Genomic DNA, 27,948 nt, shown 5'->3' on the forward strand with positions numbered 1-27,948 from the left:
AAAAGAACACATCTTGTTTATTTATTTGCTGTATTGAGTTTCAAACTGAGTAGGTCTACTATACTATCTATTGTTCTACTTAAGTTTTTAGTAAAAGGCAGAGCATTAAGAAGTATAATTATATAATGTTAAAACTTATCATTTTTGTATTTTAATCATCTGATATTGAAAAGTAAATAACTTTTGTCTCAGTATTCGTCTTGTTCTTTACGTGTCAGAGTTGTTACTGAAAGAACCAGTTCAACCAGGAAATACATTGTTTACCACAATCAAATGGATTTCCACCAATAAAACATATTAAAACATACACCTGTGTGTGAGTACTAAGCTTGTGTACTGAAATATTTAGCTTGGTAGTAAGAGTACAATCCTCTGATGACATAATCATTATGCTTTGAGTCCCCAGCCATTTAGTTATGGACGAAGAGGAGACGCAGTTTTTCCAAGTACTTTGAGATGAAGTTCATTTTTGACATTTCTTCGTCAACTCTTCAGGGATCTGTCAGGTTTCCAACATCTGCATTGTAATGTAATACTGCTATACTGCATTGTAATGCTATACTGCATTGTAATGCAATACTGCATTGTAATGCTATACTGCATTGTAATGTAATACTGCATTGTAATGCAATACTGCATTGTCATTCAATACTGCATTGTAATGCGATTCTGCATTGTAACGCTATACTGCATTGTAACGCTATACTATACTGCATTGTAACGCAATACTGCATTGTAATGCAGTACTGTGTCCATGAGCAGTGGTTTGTGTGGAGTGATGAGTCTTCTGTTTGCAGAGAGGCTACATCTCACAGATGAAGTACTGCTTGATGGTACAGCTTTCGTCGTTCCACTCAACGGTCCCGCTGGTCTGGTGCCAGATCTCCACGCAGTCCTGGTCCCTGCCATTGTAGCTGTTGGGCTGGTCTTTACCCCAGAACCTGAGGACAGGAACACCTGTTAGGAGTCTGCAGAACTTCAGAGGATGGTATATGTATCACAGTCAGTACACAATATCTATAAGTGGTATATGTATAAAAATACAATATCTATACGTGGTATATGTATCACAATAAGTCCACAATATCTATACGTGGTATATGTATCACAATGAGTACACAATATCTATACGTGGTATATGTATCACAATGAGTATACAATATCTATACGTGGTATATGTATCACAATGAGTACACAATATCTACACGAGTATATTTGCTGAAGTACTCTGGCCAAATGAAGATAGAATACTAGAAAGGTCCAGACTGTCCATTAATCATTATCATCAGGTCAAATCACTGCTTCCTCATCACTGCATCCTCATCAGTGCCTCCTCATCAGATCAAATCACTGCATCCTCATCACTGCCTCCTCTTCACTGCCTCCTCATCAGAACAAATCACTACGTCCTCATCAGATCAAATCACGGCCTCCTCATCAGATCAAATCACTACGTCCTCATCAGATCAAATCACGGCTTCCTCATCAGATCAAATCACTACGTCCTCCTCACCAGGTCAAATCACTGCCTCCTCATCACAGCCTCCTCATCACTGCCTCCTCATCAGATCAAATCACTATGTCCTCCTCATCAGGTCAAATCACTGCCTCCTCATCACAGCCTCCTCATCACTGCCTCCTCATCAGATCAAATCACTATGTCCTCCTCATCAGGTCAGATCACTGCCTCCTCATCACGGCCTCCTCATCAGTGCCTCCTCATCAGATCAAATCACTTCCTCCTCATCAGGTCAAATCACTTCCTCCTCATCACGGCCTCCTCATCACTGCCTCCTCATCACTGCTACCTCATCACTTCCTCATCATCAGATCAAATCACTTCCTCCTCATCAGATCAAATCACTGGCTCCTCATCACTTCCTCCTCATCAGGTCAAATTACTGCCTCCTCATCACGGCCTCCTCATCACTGCCTCCTCATCAGATCAAATCACTTCCTCCTCATCAGATCAAATCACTGGCTCCTCATCACTTCCTCATCATCAGGACAAATCACTGCCTCCTCATCACGGCCTCCTCATCATTGCTTCCTCAAATCTTCCTCATCATCAGGTCAAATCACTGCCTCCTCATCACGGCCTCCTCATCACTGCCTCCTCATATCTTACCTCATCAGGTAAAATCAAATCAAATCAAATCACTACCTTCTCATGAGATCAGGTAAAATCACTACTTCCTCAACTCGTCAAATCAAATGACTGCCTCCTCATCAGGTCAAATCATTCAAGAAGATGAAGAAGATGAAGGAGGAGGAGGAGGAGGAGGAGGAGGAGGAGGAGGAGGAGAATGAAGGAGAAGGAGGACTAGAACTAGAACTAGAAGTAGAACTAGGAGTAGAACTAGGAGTAGAAGTACAAGTAAAAGTAAAAGTAGAAGTAGGAGTAGAAGTAGAGGTAGAAGTAGAAGTCTTGATAGAATCATGAGGGATCCCCTACGTTAACTCCAGGTCGGACCCATCCACCCATTTCCACTCTCCCTCCACTCCACTGTCACTCAGTCCGATCCAGACCTCAGAACTTCCGCTGAACAGTTTACTGATGAATTCCTGCCACAGAAGAGACACAACAGTTCCTGTTCAGGTCTGGACAACACAAAGTACACACACACACTCATGGGGAGCAATGGACACATCCAGTTTCCTGCAGACAGAGCAGTCCAAGTGGAGAACCTTACCATTTCCTCTCGGCTCTTGATGGTCACCAGGTCGGCCTGTTTGCCCTGGCAGAACTGCCGCCCGCTCTCCCAGGTCGTGTTAATTGAAGACTTGTAGTAGCAGCTGTTCTGAAACGTCCTCCAGCCTGACGGGCATTGCTTCTGTGTGGCTGTAAAGCAGGAGTGGATCAATAACCAATCACTGGTACTGTAACAAGCAACTGGTTTTCAACCCGTACCACCCGAGACTATCTCAGCACATAAAGCATATTGATCCCTAAACCTTCCAGATTATAAGCTGAAGATGAAAAGTACGTATGTAGTCTGGGACATACACTAGATTTCCTGGTTTCAGAGGTTTTTGTCTTTTATGTGCAGCATCATGATCCCTGTTCTGCCTTTCCTGCGCCTGCCCCGAGGTCAGGGAACCACCGCCAGAGGTACAGGCTGGAGGTGGTTCCCTGCCCCGAGGTCAGGGAACCACCGCCAGAGGTACAGGCTGGAGGTGGACCCGTACAGAGCCCTGGGACGGCGCCTGTCTTTTCCCGTCCTACCTTGAATGCTTGCGTTGAGTTTGTAGAGCTGGTCCTGCAGCTGGTCGACCTGGACCGTCAGGTTGTCTCCTTTCCCCCTCAGCAGGTCCCTCTCTGCCGTGATGCCACTGAGCCTGCTTTCCACTTCCTGTTTGTCCTTCAGCAGCGCTTGATAGGATGCCCGCAGCTTGTCTTCGGCTCTCTTCAGCAGGGCGCAGCTGGCCTCCAGCAGGTCCTTGTGGAGGGTGAGGTTCTGGTGGCTGCTCTCCAGCCGCTCTTTCTCGCTGCTGGTCACGTTGTAGCTGTCCTGGAGTTGCTCCACCCTCCCTATAAAGTCATTGTACTTCAGCTGCAGCTGCTCCCTGGACCTGCTCACGTTGTTGAATTTCTTCTGCAAGTTGTCCCTGTCTTTGACCACGGAGTTGTAGCTTTGCTGCAGGTCGTCCCTGTTCTTGACGGCGGCGGCGTACCGGTTCTGCAGCAGCTGCTTGGCTGCGTTCAGGGCGTTGCTGTTGGACTCCACCTCCTCTTTCAGCTTCTTGGTTTCCGTCAGCTCTTTGGTGAGGGCTGCGTTGCTGGTCTCTAACTGGCTCTTAGCAGCTTTCAGGGTTGCCGTCTCACAGAGGAGGCTTTGCCCGATGACGGCGGCCAGCAGGAGAAGGCAGAGCAGCCCCAGGCAGAGCGCGGTGACCTTCAGCGGGTTGTTCCTCAATCCCTTCACTGAATGGAGAAGCAGAAACACCAGTCATGGGAGGAAGTTGTGGTTTTGGAGGGTGGTGTTGCACCGCGGAGCAAAGTGCACACGTCAGTGTGAACGTGCACGTGGACTTCCTGAGGAATCAAGAGGCTCTGTTGTGTTAAAGTTATGTGTCCCCACTGAAATGTTTAGGAGTGAGTTCTTCACCATGAGCAGGTTTAACTGACGTCCCGCCTCAAACTGGGAAAATACTTCATTTGGATATGATGGATTTAGATCCTGATTTAGTCACATGACAGAACATTTAACCCTTTTGACTTCGATTGATTTTACGACTTAAAGCTTTTTAACGTTAACAATGTTTGCTGTCCCTTTGTCTCAGCACAACCTCTCCTACGTGATTCTACAACTATTTATTCATCTAGACGTCCTGCAGGGACACGCTGGAGGAAACGTCAGGAAAATAAAATCAAATCAGAAGAAGTTTGATTTTAATTTTAGAAAGGAGAGCGGTTCAGTGTTCGTTCCCGTTGTGGTTCCTGTGCAGATCTTTACTCTCACAGACCAAAAAATGTGTTTGAAATCAGTTTCTGATTTTAAACGACACCTCCAGAGGTCTGTACAGAGGCCTGGCATACCACAGGAACCTTCCAACAGGATAGAACACACGGTACGTCACATGACCGCAGGAACCTTCCAACAGGATAGAACACACGGTACGTCACATGACCAGAGGAACCTTCCAACAGGATAGAACACACGGTACGTCACATGACCAGAGGAACCTTCCAACAGGATAGAACACACGGTACGTCACATGACCAGAGGAACCTTCCAACAGGATAGAACACACGGTACGTCACATGACCAGAGGAACCTTCCAACAGGATAGAACACACGGTACGTCACCTGACCGCAGGAACCTTCCAACAGGATAGAACACACGGTACGTCACATGACCAGAGGAACCTTCCAACAGGATAGAACACACGGTACGTCACATGACCAGAGGAACCTTCCAACAGGATAGAACACACGGTACGTCACATGACCAGAGGAACCTTCCAACAGGATAGAACACATGGTACGTCACATGACCAGAGGAACCTTCCAACAGGTTAGAACACACGGTACGTCTCATGAAAGCAGGAACCTTCCAACAGGATAGAACACACGGTACGTCACATGACCGCAGGAACCTTCCAACAGGATAGAACACACGGTACATCACATGACCAGAGGAACCTTCCAACAGGATAGAACACACGGTACGTCACATGACCAGAGGAACCTTCCAACAGGATAGAACACACGGTACGTCACATGACCAGAGGAACCTTCCAACAGGATAGAACACATGGTACGTCACATGACCAGAGGAACCTTCCAACAGGTTAGAACACACGGTACGTCTCATGAAAGCAGGAACCTTCCAACAGGATAGAACACACGGTACGTCACATGACCAGAGGCTTGTACTATGAACTGAGATAAACATAACCAGGATCTCTCAGTGTTTCCTGGTTTGACTGATCCAGACATTCTGGATCCTGATCAGCATTACCATGAAGCAGGTTATCAACTCACTAGTTCAACCAGAGTTTCCCTTCAGGATCAGAGTGTTCACATGAAAGGGGTGGAGCTTGCAGCGTGTGACCAATCACAGAGGGAGAAACCCTGCAGAGCAGCTGACTTTACCATAGAGGAGCAGTTAATCTCTGAGATTATGAAGAATTCAAACACATCCAGCAGCTCAAAGCAACACTGCTGCTGCAGCCAGAACCAGAACCTTCCTGACTTGTTAATGCTGACTTGGTGAGATTAGAGCAGTTTAATTCCTGGGACAATAGAAACGGACTCAGTTTCACCAAAACCAGAGTTAATCCTGAAGTTACCTCCATAAGAGAAAACCAGAGTTAATCCTGATGTTATCTCAATAAGAGAAAACCAGAGTAAATCCTGAAGTTACCGAGATAAGAGAAAACCAGAGTTAATCCTGATGTTATCTCAATAAGAGAAAACCAGAGTTAATCCTGAAGTTACCTAGATAAGTGAAAACCAGAGTTAATCCTGAAGTTTATTTGATTAGAGTAAATCCTGAGTTAATCATGAAGTTATCTTTATGAGAGTTTATCCTGAAGTTTACTTTATAAGAGTAAATCTTGAGTTAATCATGAAGTTACCTCCATAATTTAAAACAAGCGTTAATCCTGAAGTTTACTTGATAAGAGTAAATCCAGAGTTAATCATGAAGTTACCTCAATAAGAAAACACCTTAGTTAATCCTGAATTTACCCCCATAAGAGAAAACCAAAGTTTATCATGAAGTTACCTTGATAAGAAATAATGCTGAGTTAATCCTGAGGTTTACTTGATAAGAGAAAATAGAGTTAATCCTGAAGTTACCTTCATAAGAAAAAAACCTGCGATAATCAGGAAGTTTACTTGACGATTGTTAATCCTGAGTTAATCCTGAAGTTACCTCTATAAGAGAAAACCTGAGTTTATCATGAAGTTTGCTTGATGATAGTTAATCCTGAGTTAATCCTGAAGTTTACTTGATGATAGTTAATTCTGAGTTAATCCTGAAGTTACCCTGATAAGAGTTAATGCTGAAGTTTACTTGACGATAGTTAATCCTGAGTTTATCATGAAGTTTACTTGATGATAGTTAATCCTGAGTTAATCCTGAAGTTACCCCCATAAGAGAAAACCTGAGTTTATCATGAAGTTTACTTGATGATAGTTAATCCTGAGTTAATCATTAAGTTACCTCCATAAGTGAAAACCTGCATTAATGCTGAAGTTTACTTGATGGTAGTTAATCCTGAGTTCATCCTGAAGTTACCGTGATAAGAGTTAATCCTGAGTTAATACTGAAGTTACCTCAATAAGAGAAAACCTAAGTTTATCATGAATTTTACTTGATGATAGTTAATCCTGAGTTAATCCTGAAGTTTACTTGATGATAGTTAATCCTGAGTTAATCCTGAAGTTACCCCCACAAGAGAAAACCAGAGTTTATCAAGAAGTTACCTTGATAGGAAATAATCCTGAGTTAATCCTGAGGTTTAATTGATAAGAGAAAACCAGAGTTAATCATGAAGTTACCTCCATAAGTGAAAACCTGCATTAATACTGAAGTTTACTTGATGATAGTTAATCCTGAATTAATCATTTAGTTACCTCCATAAGTGAAAACCTGAGTTAATCATGATGTTTACTTGATGATATTTAATTCTGAGTTAATCCTGAAGTTACCTCACTAAGAGAAAACCTGAGTTTATCATGAATTTTACTTGATGATATTTAATCCTCAGTTAATCCTGAAGTTTACTTGATGATAGTTAATCCTGAGTTAATCCTGAAGTTACTCCCATAAGAGAAAACTAGAGTTTATCAAGAAGTTACCTTGATAGGAAATAATCCTGAGTTAACCCTGAGGTTTAATTGATAAGAGAAAACCAGAGTTAATCATGAAGTTACCTCCATAAGTGAAAACCGGCATTAATACTGAAGTTTACTTGATGATAGTTAATCCTGAGTTAATCATTTAGTTACCTCCATAAGTGAAAACCTGAGTTAATCATGATGTTTACTTGATGATATTTAATTCTGAGTTAATCCTGAAGTTACCTCAATAAGAGAAAATCTGAGTTAATGCTGAAGTTTACTTGATGATAGTTAATCCTGAGTTAATCCTGAAGTTACCCCCATAAGAGAAAACCAGAGTTTATCATAAAATTACCTCGATAAGAAAGGATCCTGAGTTAATCCTGAGGTTTACTTGATAAGAGAAAACCAGAGTTTATCATGAAGTTTACTTGATGATATTTAATCCAGAGTTAATCATGAAGTTACCTCTATAAGTGAAAACCTGCGTTATTCATGACGTATACTTGATGATGGTTAATCCTGAGTTAATCCTGAAGTTACCCTGAAGTTACATCCATAAGAGGATCTTTGTGTACTTGCTTGACTGTGAGAATGTCCAATGCAAAATGAAAAATAAACTCAAATAGTACTCTATTATTTATATATTCTATTTTACTGTTCAGGTCAGTACAGTTCAGTACTATGAAACTGCTGCATGTGTACATTTCCAATTAAACCCATAGTTTTAACATAAATGAGGAAGTGAAAAATACTTCAGTTCCTCCTTGAGGATTCAACAGACACAATCAGCATTAGTTTGCATTTCAAGTTTATTTATACTTTTACCTGCAAAGTTGAGGTGTTGGCCGTCCCCGAAAAACTGCTTGTAGGCGATTTTACTGTCGTCAGCAGCCATGGTACTATCAGTGGAGGCGCGGTACACCACGGCCATCTTCTGTCTGGAGAGCACCGTCAGGTAAAACATATTAGTAAAAATAGAACAGGTGAGATCGTCACATAGATTTATGTGGTTCTAAGCCAGTTTGGTTCTCAACCAGTTTGGTTCTAGTGATATCAGATAAGTTGATGAGTGAAAGAAAGCAGACCTCTTGTTGAAGAGCCGATCCCAGAGAGAAGAAATGACAGACGAGGCGTCTGAAGAGCAGAAAAACTCTCCCCCCTTCACCAGAGGACGTCTGGGGCAGGATGTGAGGGCTGGTCAGTGGGAGGAGCAAGAGCTGGGCGGCCGCCGTGGAACCAGGTGAAGGGCAGGACTCTGTGGAACCAAGTCCAAGTCCGAGTGTAAAACTCAGTCTCAGTCTCAGTCTCAGTCTCAGTCTCTCTCTCTCTCTCTCTCTCTCTCTCTCTCTCTCTCTCTCTCTCTCTCTCTCTCACGTTGCAGTAGTGCTGTAGTTTGTGAAGTGTGTCTGTTTTCAATTACAGTATCCTTACTGGAACCCTGCTGAATAATACTATGTAGAACCTTCTATGTACTGCTGACATGGTCTTTATTGTTTTCTGGTACTTTCTTAAAAGAATTCTTCTTACATTTTCTCATCATATGAGTAAACTTTGTTTTACATTTCTTGCATTTATTTTCCATCTCCTTCGTTCATCATTTATTGGATTCTCTATGTCATGTATTCTTCTCCTTGGATGCATTTTTTAAGCCCTTTGTCATCCATTAAACATCTTTATATTTCACTTTCTCTCGTATTTATAAATGAGTTCCCAGTCATCTGATTGTACCTCAATAACTAGTTTTTCCAGGGACTGCTCTGTTTTGACTCATTTGTGCTGACATCTATCTGTTGTCTGTTTTAATGTTTCTGTGGTTCTTATTGTAAACAGTAAAAAAAACTAAAACAAACAGACATGAAATCACTGATATCATTGACTAATACACCACTTACTTTGATATTATCTATAACATGTTTAAATGTGTGTGTGTGTGTGTGTGTGTGTGTGTGTGCCCGGTTGGAGGAGAAGTGAGGATGGAGCATCCAGTTACTACTAAAACTAACGAACTAACATGTAACTGAAAATAGAATATATGTTTTTTTCAAATTAAAGCGACAGTTAAAGTGAGAATAGGAGTTCTCCTAATAGGGGTCATATGTGGGGTTGTGAGTGACAGCGGTTCAAAGAAAGCTCAGGGCGTTCCCTGATTGTGTTTCCTTCATTGAGATTCAAAGGAAGCTCATAAAAACATTGTTGCTGATAGTATGAAGCCAGTTCAAAGAAAGCTGCTTTCACACCTAAAAACGTCTTCCTGAATGTTACTAAGCCTCAAGATAGTTAGAAGGATTTCCACTGTACCTTTGCTCTTTAGATGTAAATAAATAAACAGGTAAAGGTTCAAGTAGAGGGTGTAGATAGAGAAAAGGTGATTGAAGACAAATTTCTAGAAAAATGTAAGGATGAGTACGAGCACATTACAACTCTACAAAGCTGATTTCCTTTGATCTGAGCGTCTCCATGGCTCCAGTGCTGATCTCCTATCAGATCAAAGGAGATCAGTGCCTTTTGCCATGGAGAAGCTCAGATCCAAGATTTCCTCCGGCTTTGATCTCCGTTGATCTCCATCCGGTGCCTCTCCCATCCACTTTGTGATGAAAGGCTCATTATTGTTCTTTTTCACAACCTTGGTGATGATGTCATCATTAGATTCAGGTATGCTGAAGCAGGCAGAGAACTAAAACATGCAGGACACCAGCACTCTCTGACCCAGTTTGGACACCCTGTCGTAGACCATCAAGAGACAGCTTAGTTTTATCCTACTGATGACGTGTTGCTGCAATAGTCATCTTGCTCAGTTTCAAGTTTTTTCCCACAGACACCAGAGCACTCTGTAACAGGATTTGACAGATAGTGACGGGGCGCGGCCAGCAGGGGGCAGCAGCGAGGCTTAATTGCCCTTTGACCGTGTGACTGTGGTGACCAAATCCAGGGGGCGTATTACATTGGTTATTGATGTAGCTTAAAGAGGTGGAACAGATTAAACATTCAGATGAAACAATCTGCAAATAAAAGTCAAATGAAGAAAAAGTACAAGGGCTTATTAGTCAATGATATCAGTGATTTCATGTCTGTTTGTTTTTTTACTATTTCCAATAAAAACCACAGAAAGATTAAAACAGACAACAGATGGATATCATTACAAATGAGTCAGAAGAGAGGAATCCCTGGATAAACTAGTTATTGAGGTACAATCAGATGACTGGGAACTCATTTATAAAGGAAAAGACGCCCTGTCACTATGAGTGTACAATCAAACAATACAAGAGAAAGTGAAATATGGATCTGGACTCTGGGAGCAGTGGGCGGAGCTGAGGTTGCGCCGTGAGAGAGAGAGAGAGAGAGAGAGAGAGAGTGCACCAAGAGAGAGACTGAGACAGAGTTTTACACTCGGACTTGGACTCTCACTTTGATAGTCACTTTAATTTGAAAAAACTCCTATTTTCCCGTTGATTGTCAGTTTAATTTGAAAGAAACTCCTGTTCTCATTTCGATAGTCACTTCAATTTGAAAAAAAACCTCCTATTCTCACTTTAATAGTCACTTTAATTTGAAAAGAAAACTCCTATTTTCCCTTTGATAGTCACTTTAATTTTAAAAAAAAACTAATATTCTCACTTTGATAGTCACTTTAACTTGAAAAAAAACCCCTTCTATTTTCCCTTTGAGAGTCACTTTAATTTGAAAGAAACTCCTATTCTCACTTTGATAGTCACTTTAATTTGAAAAGAAAACTCATATTTTCCCTTTGATAGTCACTTTAATTTGAAAGAAAACTCATATTCTCACGTTGATAGTCACTTTAATTTGAAAAAAAACTCATATTCTCACTTTGATAGTCACTTTAATTTGAAAAAACTCATATTCTTACTTTGATAGTCACTTTAATTTAAAAAAAAAAAAAAAACTTTTATTCTCACTTTGATAGTCACTTTAATTTGAAAAAACTCCTATTTTCCCCTTTGATAGTCAGTTTAATTTGAAAGAAACTCCTATTTTCCCTTTGATAGTAACTTTAATTTGAGAAAAAACTAATATTCTCACTTTGATAGTCACTTTAACTTGAAAAAAAACCCCTCCTATTTTCCCTTTGATAGTCACTTTAATTTGAAAGAAACTCCTATTCTCACTTTGATAGTCACTTTAATTTGAAAAAAAAAAAACCCTCCTATTTTCCCTTATATAGTCACTTTAATTTGAAAAGAAAACTCATGTTTTCCCTTTGATAGTCACTTTAATTTGAAAGAAAACTCATATTTTCCCTTTGATAGTCACTTTAACTTAAAAAAAACTTTTATTTTCCCTTTGATAGTGACTTTAATTTGAAAAAACTCCTATTTTCCCTTTGTTAGTCACTTTAATTTGAAAAAAGCTCCTACTCTCACTTTGATAGTCAGTTTAATTTGAAAAAAACTCATATTCTAACTTTGATAGTCACTTTAACTTGAATAAAAACTCATATTTTCCTTTGATAGTCACTTTAATTTGAAAAAAACTCATATTCTCACTTTGATAGTCACTTTAACTTAAAAAAAAACCTTTATTTTCCCTTTGATAGTGACTTTAATTTGAAAAAAATTCTATTTTCTTTTTGATAGTCACTTTAATTTGAAAGAAACTCCTGTTCTCATTTTGATAGTCACTTTAATTTGAAAAAAAACTCCTATTGTCCCTTTGTTAGTCACTTTAATTTGAGAAAAGCTCCTACTCTCACTTTGATAGTCAGTTTAATTTAAAAAAAAATCCTATTTTCCCTTTGATAGTCACTTTAATTTGAAAAAAAACTCATATTTTCCTTTGATAGTCACTTTAATTTGAAAAAAACTCCTATTCTCACTTTGATGGTCACTTTAACTTGAAAAAAAACCCCTCCTATTTTACCTTTGATAGTCACACACTGATTTCTAGACCTTTGAAGTGGAAGATATGCAGTTCATATACCATCCTACAGGGGGAGCTGCAGCACTCTCAGCTCTCCTACTTGCCTCTGTCCTCAATCTATTGGTACCAAGTGAAGTCCAGAGTTTTTATGGATGAAGGTTCTCATAATATTTGAGAAACAACCTCCTCGTTAGTATAGTGGAGAGTATCCCCGCCTGTCACGAGGGAGACGAGGGGAAAGCAAAGTCACATGATTTGTTTCCACAAGTTTCCATCCTAGTGGACAAAGCTGCCATGACAGTTTCTCTAAAGCTTCAGTTCAAGAAGAAGCCCTGAGTTCACATTCCTGGAACTTGTTGAAGTGAAACTCAGAGAGCAGATGGCATCGTACAGGTGTTCCTCACCTGTTGAACTAATGCTGGATTTACAGAAGAGTGGCTTCATGACAGCTGGGGAACATCTGGACCTGATGTCACAAAGTGTGGTAACAGACACATGACAACAACACATAGCAAACATCTTCTCATTAGTATAGTGGAGAGCTAGGGGTTCAATTCCCTGAGATAAGATATGCCTTTATTTATCTCGCATGCGGAGAAATTTGTTCCCATACCGGGAGTCGAACCCGGGCCACCTGGGTGAGAACCAGGAATCCTAACCACTGGACCATATGGGAGACTTCAGTTTACTTATGATAACCTTCAGGTCAGAAATGTCCTCCCAGTCACTTCCTTCCAGGTCATGCAGCATTTGTAGACGCTGATGTGTTTGTGAAAATATGAGTTTAAAAGAAGCACGAAGAGCGCCCTCTGGTGAGCGGAATCACAGGGCTGTGTAAAGAACGGAAGTGGGCCAACGGAGACACGGCCACCAGGGTATAAACAGAAACTACAAGGCTTCGGGAGAAGTCAGGACGAGAATTCAAACTGAAAAGTAAAACTTCAAGATGGGAAATGGACTGTTTCCAGGTAAAAAAGAATTTATATGGAAACCTAAGGTGAGAACTGAGTCACTTTATTTACAAAGATACTCAAACTCAAAGTTAGGCTTCCTCCTGTCCGGTGCACTTGGCTAATTTGCATATTGCAGGACTGACTCCAGCAGACTCGAACCTTCAGTTGTGGATGAAGTTCATCTGCAGATACTTCTGGACAAAAAACCCAGAAGTGGTCTGAGTGAAATCACTTTGGTGTCTGTTCACACTTGTCTTCAGGACTCAGCACTTGTGATGTGATCACCTGAAACACAGTGGAAACCTGCTGGGCCCAGAATCCAGAGCTCCATGGATCCAAACCTTCCTCTGCTACTGGCACTTTCTCTACTATGTCTTCCAGAACTTTCCCAGGGAGGCTGTGAAGTGTGATACCCTGATGGTTCTATCTGCTAACTCTGTTTGGTGATGTCATAGTGATGTCTTAAAAGAATGGAAGAGGTCAAAGTGACAATGTTTATTTCTTCTCTTTGATCTGCACTCTCTCTCTCTCAGCAACAACATTTCACATATACTGTACAAATCCAGCTTTTATACATTTTACACCTCACGTGGGTTTGAGGGAATCACATCTAGAACAGGATGGAACACAGGAGCCATCTTGGTTGGGTCTACTGTCCTTTACAGAGATCTGGAACCATTTGCATGACCAATCTGATTCTAGACAGATCTAAAAGCTAAAGGAGCAAATCATAATGCTAAAGTCTGTGTCAAAATGAAAGACTTGCTGAAGTGCTTCAGTTTGGTTCAATCAGTTATAAAGACACAAACTGGACATTACAATGAGGTTTCTCTGATAAAAAGTCCATGAGGTGAAGAGCAGAGATCAGCCAAGCCTCCAACACAAAGTCTCAGTCTCTTTAGAAATTTAACACAAAGAGTTCCTGATTGATGACCAAAGTTAAAACCATTTGTAGGAGAGGGTCAAGGTAACTCCAAGGGCTCATCTGGGAATTGAACCCAGGACCTCTGACACCCAAAGTGAGAATCAAACTCCCAGACCAACGAGCCGAAGTGTTCAAGAAGCTAAAGGACTCAACTGATTGTCCTAAATAAGGCAGGAGATCAAGACTCCTGACAGCCTTGACAGAGCTCCTGGAATGACCACATCCTGACCAAAGTCAATGAAAACATTAGTCATGGCCGACCTTGAAGAAATGAAGCTGAAGGTTCAACTGCTATTGGAGGATTTGTAACTTTATGGTCCATTTAAGCTTGTGTGTCTCCATCAGGATTCATTTTAATACATGGCTTACTGCCATGAGGACAAGTTCTCTTTGACATTTAAAATGGAGACGGTCTGATCTGATGTGTCAGCATTGGTACTTCAGTGGTAGAGTTGTCCCCTGCCACGCTGGAGGCCTGGGTTTGATTCCAAGTCGATGCAACTAATAATTACAATACAGCCATTTATAATAGTGGTGCCTTGCTCATGCAGTGTGAGCAATCACACAACAATCCCTTAACTCCATCAGGAAAGTGAACCCCAGTCTCCTGTGTGACAGGTGGAGATACTCACAAGTAGTGATGCTAAATAAAGCCTCATGAACCACGTTCTTTATTTTCTCACCACCAGATGGCACTGTTGGTTTGAAGATAGATCCTGAAGCACTGGCAATGAAGTGTATTTTAAATGTTTGTTGAAGAGACAGCGCCATCTAGTGGCTTCAGAAAATAAAGACAGTGGTTGATGAAGCTTCATTTGGCCAGTATGGGGATTGAACCCATGACCTTGGTGTTATTAGCACCACACTCTGACCAGCTGAGCTCCCCGGCCCACGTTGGTGAAAACATCTACTTTCTTTCTTCCAATATTTGTGTTGAATGTGATTGTAAATGTTTTCTATACAAGAGCAAAACAAGATGTGAAACATACAAAGAAACCATCAGTCATTCATCCAAATCTTCTGCATCCTGGATCAACCAGCAGCAGGAAACTAGTCAAGACTTTGTCTTCATGGGACAGCTTCATTGTTCACAGCTTTTTAATCACAGTTCAATGATTTTGCTGCATATTTGGTTTATTTATTGTGTTTTAAGTTGCTGTGATCTAAACCAGAAGTGTTTTTATTGTTTAGTGTTTCTTACATGCAGTGGTTTTATTTCCCATTGCCCCTGAAGGCAACACACACACTCACCACCAGACCACAGATGAACACACAATCATGTCCATACTCCACTTCTGGGTTAACTTCAGTGTTCGTTCCATAACGTAACGTAACAATCCTGAAAATATCTCTACTTCTAGTGGCGGCGTTCTCCTCCTTTCCTGAAGTACTTTATGTTTCACTCCAGGAGTTCTGATCCATCTGGAGATTTATTTGTTTTGTAACTACTCATAGTGGAGGATGATGATTTTTACATCATTTGGACATCACTTTAATTTGAAAAAACTTCTATTTTCTTTTTGATAGTCACTTTAATTTGAAAAAAACTCATATTTTCTCTTTGATAGTCACTTTAATTTGAAAAAAACTCCTATTTTCCCTTTGATAGTCACTTTAATTTGAAAAAACTTCTATTCTCACTTTGATAGTCACTTTAATTTGAAAGAAACTCCTTTTCTCACTTTGATAGTTACTTTAACTTTAAAAAAAACTCTCATATTTTCCCTTTGATAATCACTTTAATTTGAAAAAATCTCCTATTCTCACTTTGATAGTCACTTTAATTTGAAAAAAAAACTCCTATTCTCACTTTGATAGTCACTTTAATTTGAAAGAAACTCCTATTCTCACTTTGATAGTCACTTTAATTTGAAAAAAAACTCCTATTCTCACTTTAATAGTCACTTTAATTTGAAAAAATTCTATTTTCTTTTTGATAGTCACTTTAATTTGAAAAAAAACTCCTATTCTCATTTTGATAGTCACTTTAATTTGAAAAAAACCCTCATATTTTCCCTTTGATAGTCACTTTAATTTGAAAAAAACTCCTATTTTCCCTTTGATAGTCACTTTAATTTGAAAAAAATTCAATTTTCTTTTTGATAATCACACTAATTTGAAAAAAACTCCTTCTTTCCCTTTGATAGTCACTTTAATTTGAAAAAAACTCCTATTCTCACTTTGATAGTCACTTTAACTTGAAAAAAAACACTCATATTTTCCGTTTGATAGTCACTTTAATTTGAAAAATAACTCCTATTCTCACTTTGATAGTGTGGTGTGCACCTTGAGGGAGGTTCTCCCAAGCAGAATGAAGTGGGTGTGTCGGTGACGTGCGGGGGTGTGTTGGTGATGGGAAGGGTCAAAAGAGGAAGTGCTGTGACACACAGGTAGAGATGTTTGACAGGTGAACTGTCATGTGGCTGGAGGCAATAAAGAAAGCCGACTCGACTCCTTCGTCCGTCTCCTCTTTCCCAGCCTCCACATTGGTGACCCTGACATTTGAACATGTCTATTGAAACCAACAGCGGTGCAATCGCCGGCGGCGCGGGAGCCAGAGCTGTCGCGGTGTACGCCGCTGCTGTCAAACTGCCGGAGTTTTGGCAACACGATCCGGAGCCGTGGTTCCAGCATATCGAGGCTCAGTTCCATCTACGAGGGGTAACGGTTGATGACACGAAATACTTCCACGTCGTCGCTGCGCTGGATTCTTCCACCACCCGCAGAGTTATGGGGCTGCTTCGGGATCCGCCGGCGCACGGAAAATACACCGCGCTCAAAATTCAGCTCCTCCGGCTGTTCCAGCTGTCCGGCGCCGAGCGAGCGGAGCGCCTTCTGTCTCTCAACGGCTTGGGAGACAGCAAACCCACGGAGCTGATGGAGAACATGTTGGCGCTGAGGGGATCAGGTGACGCTGAGTTCCTCTTCATCCAGCTGTTCCTGCGTCAACTACCTGCTCAGGTGCGCACCGCTCTGGCCAGCTCTCCGCTCGTGCGCACTAAAGACTATCGTGGGTTGGCGGAAGAGGCTGACAGGATCCTGCTCGTGTCGCGGTCGTACGGAGTGCAAACAGTTCTGCCGGCGCAGCTTGAAAACCAGCCGGAGGAGGAAGCGCAGGCGGCGGTCGGGGCAGTTACGGATCGACTCAAGAAAGACGTCCAGCTTTGTTTCTTCTACCGGCGTTTCGGGAGCAGAGCCCACCGCTGCACGCCACCCTGCTCCTTCTCTGTGCAGGGAAACGCCAGACCCGGCGCTCGATAGCAGCTGTGAGCGCCGGGAACACCGGGAAGCTGCTGTTTATTAAAGACACTGTATCCGGGAGGCGTTTTCTCGTGGATACCGGAGCGCAGCGGAGCATCATCCCCGCCTCCTTCACCGACGTCGCGAGCGGCGTGAAAGGGCCGCCTCTGGATGCTGCTAACGGGACTCCCATCCGCACCTTTGGCACCAGGTTCGTGACTGTGGGATTCAATGGCCGTCAGTTCGGATGGGATTTTGTCATGGCTGCTGTGTCTGTGCCCATCCTGGGAGCAGATTTCCTGTGCGATCACGGACTATTAGTGGACATGTCGAATCACCGCCTGGTGCACGCCGTCTCGTTCTCCTCTTACTCCTGCACTTTGGGGAAGGGGGAGGCGGTATCCCTCGCCAATATCTTAGCTTCAGGGGATGTGTACCAGCAGCTTCTGGCTGAGTTTCCCGAACTGACGGTCCCTACCTTCTCAGCCTCCATTGTCAAACATGGAGTGGAACATTATATCCCCACGACTGGGCCGCCGGTGTTTGCTCGCCCTCGCCGGCTGGATGCGGCTAAGCTGGCAATCGCTAAAGAAGAGTTTGCCATTATGGAACGGCTTGGGATTGTGCGGCGCTCTGACAGCCCCTGGGCCTCACCTTTGCACATGGTTCCGAAATCAGATGGAAGATGGAGGCCTTGTGGGGATTTCTGGCGCCTCAACAATATTACCGCACATGATCGGTACCCCGTTCCACACATCCAAGACTTTTCCGTCCATCTGACAGGAAAAGTGATTTTTTCCAAGGTGGATTTGGTAAGAGGCTACCACCAGGTACCAGTTCACCCGCAGCATGTGCCCAAGACTGCAGTGATCACGCCATTTGGACTTTTTGAGTTTTTGCGGATGCCGTTTGGACTAAAAGGTGCAGCACAAACATTCCAGCGCTTGATGGACTCCGTGTTAAGGGGACTGCCTTTCCTGTTCATATATCTGGATGACATCCTAGTGGACAGCGCCTCACCTTCAGAGCACCTGTTACACCTGCGGTAGCTCTTTGAGAGACTTAATGAGCATGGGCTGATTGTGAACCCAGCGAAGTGTTGCTTTGGACTATCAGAAATTGAGTTTCTGGGCCACCATGTATCCTCACGGGGAGTGGTGCCCTTACCGGCTAAGGTGGAAGCGATCACTGCCTTTCCACGTCCGAGAACCATAAAGTCACTGCAGGAATTTCTGGGCATGGTGAACTTTTATAACCGCTTCATCGCACACGCAGCTCACCTAATGCGTCCCTTGTATGAAGTTCTGAGGGGCAAGAAGGCCAAGCAGGACGTGGACTGGTCCCCAGAAAGGATCCTGGCTTTCCAGAAGGCCAAGGTTGCGCTCTCCAACACTGCCATGCTCGCCCACCCATCTCCAACCGCACCGGTCGCACTCACCACCGATGCCTCGGACTACGCAGTGGGGGCAGTATGTGAACAGTGGGTGGCTGGAGCCTGGCAGCCTCTGGCATTCTTCAGCAAACAACTGCGTGACAATGAGAGGAAGTACAGCACGTTTGATAGAGAACTCTTGGCTCTTTTCCTCGCCATACGTCACTTTAGGTTTCTGTTGGAAGGCCGGCAGTTTACTGCTTTTGTGGACCATAAGCCCCTCACCTTCGCCATGTCCAAGACCTCGGAGCCCTGGTCTGGGCGGCAGCAGCGCCACCTCTCTGCCATTTCAGAGTTCACCACAGACATTCGGCATGTAGCTGGAAAAAACAATGCTGTGGCCGACTGCCTCTCCCGGGCACACGTGAACTCTGTGCACCTTGGAGTGGACTATGCTGCCATGGCCAGCGACCAGCTGACTGACTGTGACATCCAGGCCTACAGGACAGCCGCTACCGGGTTACGGCTGCAGGATGTGGTTTTCCATGACAGTGGGACCACACTCCTCTGTGACATGTCTACCGGACAGCCCCGCCCCATGGTACCTGCGGGCTGGCGACGGCAGGTTTTTGATGCGGTTCATGCTCTATCGCATCCGGGTGTAAGAGCATCCGTGAAGCTGGTGGGGGCAAAGTTCGTCTGGCCGGGCCTCAAAAAGGACGTCAGGAGCTGGGCGGCCTCCTGTGTGGCGTGTCAACGGTCCAAGGTACACCGTCACACCAAAGCCCCCCTGGAGCCATTCCTTATCCCTGAGAGGAGGTTCGATCATGTGCATCTGGACTTGGTGGGTCCACTTCCTCCCTCTCAAGGCTTCACTCACCTCCTCACTATGGTGGACAGGACCACTAGGTGGCCGGAGGTGATTCCTCTGGCATCGACGACGTCTGCGGAGGTGGCACGCACCTTCATATTCACCTGGGTGGCCCGGTTCGGCACGCCGTTGGACGTCACTTCGGACAGAGGCTCCCAGTTCACCTCGGAGCTGTGGACAGAGGTGGCTAAAGGCCTGGGGGTGCAGCTACACCGGACGACGGCTTTCAACCCTCAAGCCAATGGACTGTGTGAGCGTTTCCATCGCACGATGAAGGCCGCTCTCCGAGCCACCCTCACTGACAGCAACTGGGTCGACCGACTGCCGTGGGTCATGTTGGGCCTGCGATCTGCCCCGAAGGAAGAGCTCCACTCATCATCTGCAGAGCTGGTGTTTGGTCAGCCTCTGCCGGTCCCCGGAGAGTTCCTGCCAGAACCATCAGAACCCTGGTTGGTTACAGCAAGGCGGCCAGTCTTCAAGGAGCCGGCCCGCATGTTCAACCCGGTTCCAGCTCATCACTGCCTGCCCCGGTCCTATTTCCCGAAGAACCTGATGGCAGCCGAAAATGTGTTCATTCGACATGACGCTCATCGTTCTCATATGACGGCCCGTTTCACGTCCTCGAGGCAGGGCCGAAGAACTTTGTGGTGGACATGGGGGGTAGGCATGTCCGGGTTTCAGTGGACCGTCTGAAACCTGCCCATGTCATGCCAGAGCAGCCAGTGGAGGTGGTGCAACCCCCGAGACGTGGGCGCCCCCCTAAGTCATCAGCTCCTGCAATGTCCCCTGCACCTGCCTTAACCCCGGTGCCGGTACTTGCACCTACTCCATTGGAGGTGCAACGCAGCCGTTTTGGTCTGGTGCAAAGACCTCCCAAAAGGGACTAAAAAAGAGAAAAAACAAGCAAACATTTTTTTTGGTGCGTATTTTTGTTTTTTTGATAGTAGTACCATTCTGATTGTTCAGGGGGGGCCTGTGTGGTGTGCACCTTGAGGGAGGTTCTCCCAAGCAGAATGGAGTGGGTGTGTCGGTGACGTGCGGGGGTGTGTTGGTGATGGGGAGGTGTTAAAAGAGGAAGTGCTGTGACGCACAGGTAATGATGTTTGACAGGTGAACTGTCATGTGGCTGGAGGCAATAAAGAAAGCCGACTCGACTCCTTCGTCCGTCTCATCATTCCCAGCCTCCACAATATAGAGCATAAAGACATAGAGCATATAGACATATAGCAAGTAGACATAGAGAATATAGATATAGAGCATGTAGATATAGAGCATAAAGACAGAGAGCATGTATACATAGAGCATGTATACATAGAGCATTTAGTCATAGAGCATATTGACATAGAGTATGTAGACATAGAGCATTTAGAGATAGAGCATATAGACATAGAGCATAAAGACATAGAGTATATAGACATAGAGCATTTAGACATAGAGCATGTAGTCATAGAGCATATTGACATAGAGTATGTAGACATAGAGCATGTAGAGATATAGCATGTAAACATAGAGCATATAGACATAGAAAAAGTAGACATAGAGCATATAGAAATAGACAATACAGACATAGAGCATGTAGACATAGAGCATATACATATAGAGCATTTAGACATAGAGCATATAGACATAGAGTATGTAGACATAGAGCATATGGACATTGAGCATATAGACATAGAACATAAAGACATAGAGCATGTAGACATAGAGCATAAAGACAAAGAGCATATAGACATAGAGCATATAGAGCAAGTAGACATAGAGCATTTAGACATAGAGCATATAGACATAGAGCATGTACACATAGAGCATATAGACATTGAGCATTTAGACATAGAGCAAGTAGACATAGAGCATGTAGACATAGAGCATAAAGACTTAGAGCATATAGACATAGAGTATGTAGACATAGAGTTATGTAGACATAGAGCATGTAGACATAGAGCATATAGACATAGAGAATAAATACTTATAGTATATGGACATAGGGCATATAGACAAAGAGCATGTAGACATAGAGCATATAGACATAGAGAAAATAGACATTGAGTATGTAGACATAGAGCATGTAGATATAGAGCATATAGACATATAGTATATAGACATATAGCATGTAGACATAGAGCATATAGACATAGAGCATAATGACATAGATTATATAGACATAGAGCATGTAGACATAGAGAGTGTAGTCGTAGAGCATATTGACATAGAGTATGTAGACATAGAGCATGTAGAGATAGAGCATATAGACATAGAGTATGAAGACATAGAGCATGTAGATAGAGCATATAGACATAGAGTATATCGACATATAACATGTAGACATAGAGCATGTAGACGTAGTGTATATAGACATAGAGCATATAGACAAATATAATGTTGACATAGAGCATATAGACATAGAGTATGTATACATAGAGCATGTAGACATAGAGCATGTAGACATAGAGCATATAGATATAGGTCTTGTAGACATAGATTATTTAGACATAGAGCATATAGACACCGAGCATATAGACATATGGAATATAGACATAGAGTATATAGACATAGAGCATGTAGACATAGTTTATGTAGACATAGAGTATGTAGACATAGAGTATGTAGACAGAGTATATAGACATAGAGCATGTAGAGATAGTGCATATAGACATCGAGCATATAGACATAGAGCAAGTAGACATAGAGCATGTAGAGTAAGAGCATATAGACATTGAGCATATAGACATAGAGCAAGTCGACATAGAGCATATAGCCATAGAGCATAAAGACGTAGAGAATGTAGACATAGTGCATGTAGACATAGAGTATGTTGGAATAATTCTACGTAAAGTTATCACGAAAGGATGGATGATGGAAGGATGGATGGAAGGATGGATTGGTAGATGGATGGATGAATGACAGATGGATGACAGATTGATGGATGGAGGGATGGATGGATGGATGGATGATGGATGGATGGATGGAAGGAAGGTTGATGAATGGATGGATGGAGGGTGGGATGGATGGATGAATGATGGATAGATGATGAATGGATGGATGGATGGATGGATGGATGGATGGATGGATGGATGGATGGATGGAAGGAAGGATGATGGATGGATTGATGGATCGAAGGATGGATTGGTAGATGATGGATGCATGATGGATGAATGGAAGGAAGGAAGGAAGGAAGGAAGGAAGGAAGGAAGGAAGGAAGGAATGAAGGAAGGAAGGAAGGAAGGATGGATTGGTAGATGGATGACGAATGGATGGATGATGGAAGGATGGATGGACGGAAGGATTGGTGGATGGATGGATGAATGGATGAATGACGGATGGATGACAGATTGATGGATGGATGGATGATGGATGGATGGAAGGAAGGTTGATGAATGGATGGATGGAGGGAGGGAGGGATGGATGGATGAATGGATGAATGGATGAATGGATGAATGGATGAATGACGGATATATGATGGATGGATGGATGACTGATGGATGGATGGTTGGATGAATGATGGATTGCTGGATGGATGGATGGATGGATGGATGGATGGATGGATGGATGGATGGATGGATGGATGGATAGAAGGAAGGATGATGGATGGATTGATCGATCGATTGATGGATGGATCGAATGATGGATTGGTAGATGATGGATGCATGATGGATGAATGAATGGATGATGGATGGAAGGAAGGATGATGGATGGATTGGTAGATGAATGGATGGATTGGTAGATGAATGGATGGAGGACTGACGGATGGATGACAGATTGATAAATGGATGGATGGATGGAGGAAGGTATATGAATTGATGGATGGATCGAGGGATGGGTGGATGAATGAGGGATAGATGACAGATGGATGGATGAATGGAAGGATGATGGATGGATGGATGGATGGATGGATGGATGGATGGATGATGGATGGATGGATGGATGGATGGATGGATGATGGATGGATGGATGGATGGATGGATGGATGAATGGATGATGGATGATGGATGGATGAATGGATGGATATAATATACAGACATGACTTATGTCCACTAGGAAAAAGTTCCCTTTACTCAGTATTGGTGTGAATCTTGGGAACAAATGATAGAAGAAAGTTTTTCTTTTCAACTTTTTAAAGAATCCAGGACTTTTCAGGCTTTTGGGTTCTTTGTAGAACAATGTGACGGTTCCAACAACAACAAGGGAGCTTAACTGGTGACAGTAATGGTGTGTGTGTGTGTGGTGTGTGTGTGTGTGTGTGTGTGTGTGTGTGTGTGTGTGTGTGTGTGTGTGTGTGTGTGTGGCTGTTTGTCTCTGACTGTCCTGTGATGGAGGAGACCCTCCAGAGTGGATCCTGTCCTCGTCCATAGTACTGTGGGAGCAGCTAGTTACAGTTATTTAGTTATTTAGTTGTCAGGTTAGTGAAATATCTCCTAAAATGTTCTGACTCCAACCATGAAATCCTCACTAACAGACAACACTTCCATAAATCCTCCCCTCCAGCAAGCAGCCACACACCACAATCCAGAGTGTCCTGGTGAGAGAGGGACAGGGTCCTGGTGAGAGAGGGACAGTGTCCTGGTGAGAGAGAGAGACAGTGTCCTGGTGAGAGAGGGACACATGCTGCTCAGGGCTTGTCCTCCTTGTCTTACATCAACTGATTCAGTTCAATCAAAACCACCAGAACAAGGATTTAGCTGTATGAGGTTGTGGGTTCAATCCCCAGCATCTCCAAGCTTTATGTCTCACATCAACAGCAGCAAGTAGATTAATAGTGAGTTAGTGTCTCTTGATGGTGAGGAGACAAGAGACAAACAGGCTCTGACACGTCTCACTCACAAGCATGAGACACTTTTCTGTCCCATTCTACAAACTTCTTCAAGTCTTCTTCACCATCGCTCTATATTCTTTATCATCTTTGACAGGTGGAGTCACTCAGAGTAGTGACGGTGGTGTAGTGGTGAGCATAGCTACCTTCTAAGCCATGGACCCGGGTTCGATTCCCGGCCGTCACAGAGGAGAGACTTTCCTCTACTAGTTGGGATGTTGGATCTTTTTCAGTTCTTTCAAACTTTTATTCAAAGACTCAGTCTCCTGATTATTGAATGTCCTCTTTGAGAAAACACAACTCTTGGACAAATGAGCTACACCCTTCCAAGAAAACCAGCTAGAGCAACCAGACACACAACACGGTAGAATCCTCTCCTTCCATGCAGGGTCCAGGGTTTGATTCCCGGCCAATGCAGCACATTGTTATTAACCCTCCTCCTGTGTGAGCTTTCACAACCCAGTCACATGTTAACGGCTCAGTTTGGATCTGAGTCTTAGGCTCCGTTTACACCACAACATTCCAAGTGACAACAACTTGTCCGTTAAGGAAAAGTGAAGCTTTTACAGGACAGCAGCTCTACGGAGGCCGCCATGTTTGTTACTCACACATGAGTCGAAGCACTATTTACCACGGCGGAGGTGTACATGCTCAGTAACAGCACTCCGTAGCCTCCGCCTGTCCCTGTGGGGGGAGTCGGGAGTGTGAAAGAAAAGTTCCACCTTGAGAGCCGGGACCAAAAAGTGACGGTTGCAGTGGATCCGAGCACCACTGTCGTATAAACGGAGACAAATGTGACTAAAGTTTTGTGGTTCCACTTGTTTTTGTTGTGGTGTAAACGGGCCTTAAATCATCTGTAAATTAGAACCCTGATTGTTGTGGGCTGACAATCTTTGAATAAAGAAGAGAAAGAGTGAAAATGCTCCACTGGATCACCTCAGCATGACCAACAAGAGATTAGCAGCGATACTAATATGTCAGAAAATAGACTCTGTAAATGACCTGGATATTAAGTTCTTTATTGCAATGGTTCATGAATAGGTTTTTTTATGTTGTAATGGTAGTATAGTGTTTATGCTTTTACTTTGAAAGAACTCACAGACAAGGTGTGGTAAATCAGAAGTAACTGTTGTAAATCAGATGGAAGTACCAGGAACGTTGATGAGCAGTAAAAGCCATGCTTAGTGTACTGTGATTTCAATTTTACAGTTTAATTGTAATGTAAAGTAAAAGGTCATTTATATTATTTCATGGTACAGACATATGGTTAGAAAGGACAAAGTTGTAAATATACATGGAAATTACATATTAAGAGCACTCAAGGTAGAGATTATCAACGGTTAATAATTTAAGACAATTCATTTAAGGTAGTAAATATGGTAAAAGGTTAAAGGTAAAACATGCTGTTAAGAGTTGCTCATGGTATTTTTCTGTTTACACACACACACACACACACACACACACACACACACACACACACACACACACACACACACACACACACACACACACACACACACACACACACACACACACACACACACACACACACACACACACACACACACACACACACACACACCTTCCCCCTGTCAGAAAGGGTGGAGGTGAGGACTGATGTTCTCCTCCACAGAGAGCAGCTGCTGGTAGCTCACTCTCTATGTTCCTCTGTAGAAAGTGATGAGGACTGATGTTCTCAGAAGAACTTTTTTATCATCAAGAACAGCTTTTCCCTCAGAGTGAGATGAGCTGAGTGAGGAAACCAAGCGGTCCAAGGAGCTGTGTTCTTGTTCCAGTCTCTTCTGGATTGAGTTGCTGCTTGTAGTCAAATGTTTTCACACGACCCTGTTAACCTCCAGCAGAGTTTCTGTAGTGTAGTGGTTGTCACCTTTGCTTCACACGCAAAAGGTCCCCTGTTCGAAACCGGGCAGAAACACAAAGAAAGGTTTTTGAAATTCCTCATCACAGTTTCCAACATATCAGGAGCTTAATGGACGAAGACGTCTTGTTACATAATCAAATATAAGAACCCAAAACCTTTTAACTGGTAGTGGTGGGATTTGAACCCACACCTCCTGAGAGACTGGAGCCTAAATCCAGAGCCTTGGACTGCTCACCCACACTATAATCATATAATAATAATAAAATTTATATAGCACCTTTCACAGACAAAAAGCCACAAAGTACTTCACAACACAGTTCAGAAACATGAGAAAGTACACAGAATATAAAAGGCCAAGACAAGACAAAATCCTAGCTGCACAAAGGTCGTTAATTACAAGTCTGAACTAATAGATGAGTCTTAAGTTTGTTCTTGAAGGTGTCAACAGAGTCAGTTGAGCACAAAGAGGGAAGAAGATCCTTCCAAAGCCTCGGAGCAACAGCCTGGAAGGATCGGTCACCTCTAGTGAGAAAATGAGAGCGTGGAACCTTCAGCAGGTTCTGATCCACAGACCTCAGAGCCGTTCAGGGGTGTAAGGCTGGACCAGCAGTATGAGCAGTGATAACAGGCCTCTGAGACCTGACTCCTGAAGGCTTGGGCTCAGGACTAAAGTGCAGATCAAATAAAAAAAGACTATGATCACTCATATGGACATCAGTTACAGACACGTTTAAAATGTCTCGGCCGAGCGTAAAAACTAAGTCTAAAATATGTCCTTTTTGGTGAGTGGGCTCAGAAAACATGCTGCTCCAAATTAAAAGCTTCAGTCAAAGTTAAAAGTTCCATTGTGGGGCAAGATGAGCTGTCATCAACATGAAGGTTCAAATCCCCAAGGATTAAAACAGATTCCAACTTTCTTATAGAGGACAAGACGTCCCTAAAATCCTTTAAAAAGACAGCAGTGGGGCCAGGAGGACGGTAGAGCAACACCCAGTATAGAGGGGAGGAGAACTCCACCTTGACCATGGTCGATTTGACCTGAAGCAGTTTTCAGGTTTGTGAGTGAGTTCTGTCAGAGCCTCTGAAGCTCGTGTGTCTCCATCAGGATTCATTTTAATACATGGCTTACTGCCATGAGGACAAGTTCTCTTTGACATTTAAAATGGAGACAGTCTGATCTGATGTGTCAGCATTGGTGGTTCAGTGGTAGAGCTGTCCCCTGCCATGCTGGAAGCCTGGGTTTGATTCCAAGTCAATGCAAATAATAATTACAATACAGCCATTTATAATAGTGGTGCCTTGCTCATGCAGTGTGAGCAATCCACCACAACAATCCCTTAACTCCATCAGGAAAGTGAACCCCAGCCTCCTGTGTGACAGGTGGAGACACTCACTATTAGTGATGCTAAATGAAGCCTCATGAACCATGTTCTTAATTTTCTCACCACCAGATGGCACTGTTGGTTTGAATCCTGAAGCACTGGCAATGAAGTGTGTTTTAAATGTTTGTTGAAGAGACAGCACCATCTAGTGGCTTTAGAAAATAAAGACAGCAGTTCATGAAGCTTCATTTGGCCAGTATGGGGATTGAACCCATGACCTTGGTGTTATTAGCACCACACTCTGACCAGCTGAGCTCCCCGGCCCACGTTGGTGAAAACATCTACTTTCTTTCTTCCAATATTTGTGTTGAATGTGATTGTAAATGTTTTCTATCCAAGA

The 27,948-nt window shown here is 43.1% G+C and overlaps 1 protein-coding gene across 1 annotated transcript; it reads right to left on the reverse strand.

Annotated features, from left to right (window-relative positions):
* Positions 1-665: 665 nt before the first annotated feature.
* LOC308128385 (uncharacterized protein) lies at positions 666-8,462 on the reverse strand. The gene is made up of 6 exons (XM_080494096.1): positions 8,384-8,462; positions 8,124-8,236; positions 3,227-3,925; positions 2,694-2,842; positions 2,456-2,565; positions 666-941 (listed from the first exon to the last, which is right to left on the reverse strand). Exons 2-6 carry the CDS (start codon positions 8,227-8,229, stop codon positions 803-805), a joined length of 1,203 nt encoding a protein of 400 aa, XP_080350222.1. The 5' UTR covers positions 8,230-8,236; positions 8,384-8,462; the 3' UTR covers positions 666-802.
* Positions 8,463-27,948: the final 19,486 nt, after the last annotated feature.

The sequence above is a fragment of the Lipophrys pholis genome, assembly GCF_963383615.2.
Source record: "Lipophrys pholis genome assembly, contig: SCAFFOLD_24, whole genome shotgun sequence".
Taxonomy (NCBI): domain Eukaryota; kingdom Metazoa; phylum Chordata; class Actinopteri; order Blenniiformes; family Blenniidae; genus Lipophrys; species Lipophrys pholis.